The 7219-nt window shown below is 33.6% G+C and overlaps 1 protein-coding gene across 1 annotated transcript; it reads right to left on the reverse strand.

The window, feature by feature from the left end:
• Window positions 1-4224: 4224 nt before the first annotated feature.
• Window positions 4225-5751, reverse strand: LOC143904796 (uncharacterized). The gene is made up of 2 exons (XM_077419728.1): window positions 5498-5751; window positions 4225-5280 (listed from the first exon to the last, which is right to left on the reverse strand). The coding sequence occupies exons 1-2, from the start codon at window positions 5594-5596 to the stop codon at window positions 4972-4974; spliced, it is 408 nt and encodes a 135-aa protein (XP_077275854.1). The 5' UTR covers window positions 5597-5751; the 3' UTR covers window positions 4225-4971.
• Window positions 5752-7219: the final 1468 nt, after the last annotated feature.

The following is a 7219-nucleotide window of genomic DNA, read 5'->3' on the forward strand; positions in this document are numbered from 1 at the left end:
ATAAGGGGATAGAAGACACAGGTAGGAGACCTATTTATGTAATCGAGAATAAGGGAATTATGGAAAATTTTGAGCCAATTAGTGCAAGTGATCTGGAACAAATTGTTAGGGAACTACCACGAAAGAACGGAACAGAGGAAGGGATAAATAATGATATACTGAAAATGGTGCTACCTGTGATAAAAGATGAGTTTGTAGGGGTAATAAATGATTCGCTTAGGACAGGTAAATTTCCAGAAGGATGGAAAACATCCACGATAATACCGATACCAAAGGTAAACAAACCAAAAAAAGCGAGCGAGTATAGACCGATCAATATGTTACCGATATATGAAAAAGTATTAGAGTTAGTTGTAAAAAAACAGTTGGAAAAATTTCTAGAAGACAATGAAATAATAACCGAATACCAATCGGGATTTAGGAAACAGCAGTCGTGTGAGACAGCAATTCAAAGTTTTATCGAGGAATGGAAGTTGATAATTGAGGAGAAAAAAATGGTGGGGGTGTCATTCCTGGATCTTAGGAGAGCGTTTGAGACAATAGATAGGGTAAGATTAGTGGAAAAATTATATCAGTATGGAATAAAAGAAGTGGTACTGGAATGGATAATATCGTATTTAAGTAATAGAAAGCAACAAGTTAGATTCAATGATATATGTTTTAAAATAATTGAGACGACAGTATATGGCGTGCCACAGGGATCAGTATTAGGACCTCTATTGTTTATTTTATATATAAATGATATAGTTAAAGTCTGTCCGGAGGGTAGTATATTTCGATTATTTGCAGATGACACGACCGCAAGTGTAACAGGAGAAAGTTGTGAGGAATTAGAAATAAAACTAAATATGGTGCTCGGTATACTTGAAGAATGGATGAATGTGAATATGTTAAAAATGAATGCAGATAAGACCAAATATATGATAGTTAGAACTATAAGAAAAAAAATAAAAACAGACATAATAGTAAAAAGTTTGGATGGAACAATAATTGAGCGTGTCGAGACAGCGAAACATCTGGGTGTAATGATCGATAGTAAACTCCGTTGGGAAAATCACTGTGATTATATGTTAAAGAAAATAGGGAAAAAAGTGAGTTTTCTGAATAGAATAGGAAATGATATATCGGCGTACACTCGATGTACTGTGTATGAGTCTATCATAGCGCCTCACTTTGAATATTGCGCAACGATGTTAATAGGCATGGGTGAGACGCAACTGAATCGACTGCAAGTGGCACAAAACCGTGCCATGAGAGTCATACTGCAATGCTCGCGATACACAAAGGTAGAATTGATGCTGCAAACCCTTAAGTTTATGAATGTAAAACAGAGGCTAATGTACAATGTATGTATTTTTATTTTTAAGATGTAAGAGGCATAATGCCAAAACAATTAAGTAATAGGATAGAAATAGTAGGAGATGTGAGTGGACGGCAAACGAGGCAGGCTGAGAATATTAGAATTCAATATCGCAGGACGAGAAGCGCACAGAAAAGTATATTTTATGAAGGTTTGAACATGTATAACGCCCTGCCGATAAAAATTAAGCAATGTGAAAGAATTGAACCTTTCAAACGTAGGTTAAGAGAATATATTGTACCTCATGTAGAGGAATTAATTTAAAGATATTTTATGTAAAAAATAGCCGAGAAGGCTAATAAAGCTCAATCAATCAATCAATCTCTCTCTCTCTCTCTCTCTCTCTCTCTCTCTCTCTCGCTCCCTCCCTCCCTTCCTTCCTCACTCCCTCCTTCTCTCCATATGCATTACTCTCATACGCGTAGCTTTTGCCATTTTTTAATTTTCAATATTACAAACTTATATTTCGGAAATAAAGCATTTTTGCATATAATATGCCATACCTCAATTTTGTGTCAATACATTATCATTACCCAAAATGTACCACGTGGAGGTTGCCTGGTCGGATTTACACCTCTTGTGTATGTGTGTTTGGGTTAGTGTTTGTATGTGTGTGTGTGTGTGTGTATAAAGAATAAATATACCGGGTCAAAAATAACACCACAAGAAGATTCGATCAATTATTTTCCGAAAGCAACTTTCGATATTGATCAATTAATTAATATTTAACATGTGAATTTAACAACTTATTTAGTCTCAAAAATTCTACCTCTGTTTTATGCATAATTCTTTACTATTATAATAAAAATACAGTTCGTAGCCTTTTTTATTTGCTATGATCTCGGTAACAAAAAATTATACACTTTATAGTTCTCCCTGGGAAATTCTACCCCTATTTTATATACTTTTAGTAAAAATTCGGTCAATTATTTCTCGAAAAATTAGAAAAATAAGAAAAACCGATTTCCAGAAAATCGGTAACAAAAAACTATACACTCTACCTCTACACTCCCCGGGAAATTCTACCTCTATTTCATATACTTTTAATAAAAATTCGGTCAAATGGTTTTTAATTCAAAAAACTTCTGATACCGGTTTCCAAAAAAATTGATATTAAAAGTATATAAAATTTAATAAAAATTCGGTCAAATGGTTTTTAATTTCAAAAACTTCAGTACCGGCTTTCAAAGAAATTGGTAACAAAAAATTATACACTTTATGGCACTCCCCGAAAAATTCAACCCCTGTTTTATATACAATTCTTTGAAATTCCGTCAATTATTTACCGAAAAATTGAAGAAATTAGAAAAACCGGTTTCCAGAAGATCGGTAACGAAAAACTATACACCCTATAGCACTCCCCGGGAAATTCTACCCATATTTCATATACGTTTGGTAAAAATTCGGTCCATTGGTTTCCGAGATCATAGCGAACAAAAAAATGCAAACCCTGTTGCTTTATAATAATAGTATAGATAGTATAGATTAAGAGGACGATAAGTACAGGCATATATCCACGCGGTAAAAATTTTTTATATAAAAACAAAAACATATATAAATATATATAATTAAATATATTTATATATGTTTTTTTTACATGTTTTTTTATGTTAATTATACATACATAACAACTGTTACATTTATACATATATGTTATATATGGGCAATTTTTTTCTCATTACCTCAAACTTCACCTATTATAAAAAATGCAATGCGAAAATGATCTTTTTAATCATTTTTAGATTTTTTTTATATTTTCTTTTGTAATATATATTATAGAAGAGAGACAGAAACATGTATGGACATGTTTGATATATTTAATTATAAATAAATATATACATATGTATATAAATTTTTTTACCTGGCATTAAAAAACATACGTATACAATTATCCATTAGAATAATGTACAATAACAGATTTGTCCAATATATTTGCAGAATTACTTGAATAAATTATACTAATAGGTTGTGGTGATGCAATATCAACGAAGTATTGAAGATAAAAACCGGCGATCGCTCAACGTTGGAGAAAGGAAGTGGGATACAATTTCCGATTTCGAATTCAGTATGCAATTTAAAGATCATTTATTATTGAAAGTATACATATTAAGTAAAAGTATCTGTGCGGTTATTTATTCAAATAATGTGCATTTACATATTTATCCAATACTTTACTTGCAGATAAATAACTTTGACAAAGGATGAATTACGTTGGGACACAGGATGGATATATATTGGTTCATCCCAAGAAATTCTGATATATGTGAGTGTATAAGGTATCTACTTAATTGTTACGCCGATTGCACGATGTGTTATTTCTTTATACACCGCAAGAGTATAAGTGACTTCCCCCAATAGGAAAAGATTTATAAGATGATATGACGAAATCTGAATGAAATTGGAAATGCTGCAATTATATGTCTCGATATTAATTTGCAACAATACTAGTAGAAGTTGAGACCTTTGTGCAAATATTGATAAATATTTGCACAATTTATTTATAAATAGTATTTCAGCAAGACAGCAGCGTTATGAAGAACCATCTTAGCGCAATAATTGTTCAATTGAATGACAATATTTACGTAATTTTCCTATCGGGGATCCTTCAAAGGAGCAATGGATGGCTTTCGCCTTGTTCACTATGCGCAGCATTCATTCAGCATTCACTTTCCTCATTCACACACACACACACACACACACACACACACACACGCACACGCACACGCACACGCACACGCACACGCACACGCACACGCACACGCACACGCACACGCACACGCACACGCACACGCACACGCACACGCACACGCACACGCACACGCACACGCACACGCACACGCACACGCACACGCACACGCACACGCACACACACACACACACACACACACACACACACACACTTTTAATTATATTGCAATAACAATTATATTTACAAATCATATAACTGTTACTGTAATATAATTAATTCAATCACTCATCGAGAATTGTCCACTTTGCAGACATGCAACATTTATACATCACCATGCATTCATAGAGAGTAATGGAGGCGTCACTCAATATCGCGTGACGCTTCCATTACTGTCAATTACGCAATTCATTCTTCGGGGCATTGACCGCACTAAATTTTCAAAAAATTGTGGTTTTGCGCGGAGACCCTCCCATTTTTCTACAACATATTGTGCAAGAGCCTCTCGTGTTCGTGGAATTCGAGGGTCCCACTCTTGCACCATAATGCCTCAAACATGTTCGATAACATTCAAATCAGGGGATTTGGCTGGCCAGTTCAACGTCCTGAGGTTGGGTTGTTCAGCCAGCCAATCCTGGACAAGTCTGCCAGGAAAAGTCTCCGCGACGTATGGCATCATCACATCAGATAATATGTGGAGGTATTCTTCGCCGTTCATGTGTGGTGTTGTGCGAACAAGCGGCCCAGGGCCTTGCGAAGTCATACATCCCCAAAAACTTAATGTGATGCGTCCACTTCGTGCGCGAAAACGAACATTTTCCTCCGCATACCTCGTTCCTCTCGTTCTTTACAATGTCACTCTACCAGACTCGTCAGTCGAAAATACCTTCTCATCTGAAAAGATAGTATGCATCCATTCTTCCTCTTATCCTAAGTGTTCCATTGCGAAACCCAGCCGTTGCTCCTTGTGCCGATGAGAGAAAACTTCTCTTTGTGCGGGAATCCGGTGATGATAACCGGCATTGTGCAAACGGCGCCGCACAGTACGATCTGAGCACGTTAGATCGACATTTAATCGGATTTGTCGCGACGAGTGGAAGCCAGATTGTTGAATAACATTCAATATTTCCTGGTCTTCCTCAGCATTTGTTCCTCTCAATCGTCCAGGTATCGGAGACGGGTTGACATGTCCCAATGTGTCGTATCTTCTTGCAATACGACGAACTGAACTTTCCTGTAATAAAAGCGTTGAATAATAAATGTTCCTGAAGATGCTATGTATGCATTCAGAACGAACTCTGTATACATTTTTTTATTTTATATATTTTTTAATTACAAAAAAAGATACGCGCACGCTTGTGTGCAATTTTTGAATCGATGACTTTAGGCATGAATAAAGTGTCTAAACAACGTTTATTTGGTGATTTATTTTTAACTCGAGCAATACTTACACTTATATTCAAATGGGCTGATATGTCTGTCGGACCCATGCCACCATTCCTCAACGCTATTATCTGTCCTCTCTTAAATTGGCTTATGGGACCAGGCATTTTGTTCTTCAATTAAATTTACTTTTTATTATATATTTTCTTATTATACGATGCGCTTCTCTACGCCGTCACAATCGATTCAGACGCCACATCAGAAGAAATAAAGGAACATCGAGAACTTTAGAAGAAATAATAAATAATTGTATAACGAATTCTCGATGCATCACCACAACCTATTAGTATAATTTATCCAAGTAATTCTGCAAATATTAGACAAATCTGTTATTGCACATTATTCCAATGGATAATTGTATACGTATGTTTTTTAATGCTAGGTAAAAAAATTTATATATATATATATATCTATTTATATAATTAAATATATCAAATATGTCCATACATGTTTTTGTCTCTCTTCTATAATATATATTACAGAAAGAAAGAAAAATCTAAAAATGATTAAAAAGATCATTTTCGCATTGCATTTTTTATAATAGGTGAAGTTTGAGGTAATGAGAAAAAAATTGCCCATATATAATTTTATATGTATAAATGTAACAGTTGTTATGTATGTATAATTAACATAAAAAACATATAAATATATATAATTATATATATTTATATATGTTTTTGTTTTTATATAAAAAATTTTTACCGCGTAGATATATGCCTATACTTATCGTCCTTTTAATCGTATATATTCTTCCACAATTTGTGAACGCAGGCTGGCTTTGTTATTTCGTCATATTTAGGTGATGTCTTCACCTGTTGGGCGTAGTTTTTTCATTTTCCAAAAGGTTTAAAACAGAAATTGATTTAGTTTGTTAACGATTTTGCAATATAATACACTACAATTTCTTAATGTAAAAGAAATTTTATCAGTTCAGCAGCTTACCTTGTTGTTGAATTTGTTGATTTTTCATACCTCTTAATTGTTTAATATTGCGTATTTCCTTCTCCTTCGGCAAGTTCTTAGAATCCCTCATTTTTTCTCTCATCTCCAAGTGCAGATTTTCAGTTTTATGAAGATTCTTACATTTCTTCACAGCAAGCTCCAATTTTCTCACAGATCCCATTAAGTATACTTCTTTCACCTCTGTTCAACGCTGCCTCTCTTTTTACCTGCAAGCAGACATATGACAATTTAATTAAAGTTATTTTAATTTAATTTAATCTCTCAATTCTTAATTATGCTGACAAATTCTTTATTAGTGTTGTGTAAAAATGTTGTTTTAAACATTAATTATTATCATCATACCTGCGTCCATCGTTGACTAAAAGTTTTCTTCCACGTCTCAAACCACTGTTTTCTCTGTAATATTCACGCATATTATTTTTTCAATTGTAATAAAATATACTGTTTGACATAACAGATAGAACATGACAGGATTACATTACATTCAATTTAATTTAATTAATGCTAACAAGACTTTTATTAATTTACATTGAAATCTAATGTGATTTTGTCATATTCTATTTATTAGTTTAAACAAATTTTACTTCAATAAATTTTTTCAAAACATCTATTTATACTTTCTTATGGGTATATTATTAACATATCTTACATTTCTTTTCTAATATTGGTCACTGGTCATTTTACTTACTATTATCTGCTCATATTCCTCTTTTCCTTTTTCCTCTTTATGACGGGCTTTGTTCCTTACGTCAAATACACGTGCTTAC

The sequence above is a fragment of the Temnothorax americanus genome, unplaced genomic scaffold, assembly GCF_048541705.1.
Source record: "Temnothorax americanus isolate GAGA-0224 unplaced genomic scaffold, ASM4854170v1 Scaffold58, whole genome shotgun sequence".
NCBI classification, from domain to species: Eukaryota; Metazoa; Arthropoda; class Insecta; order Hymenoptera; family Formicidae; genus Temnothorax; species Temnothorax americanus.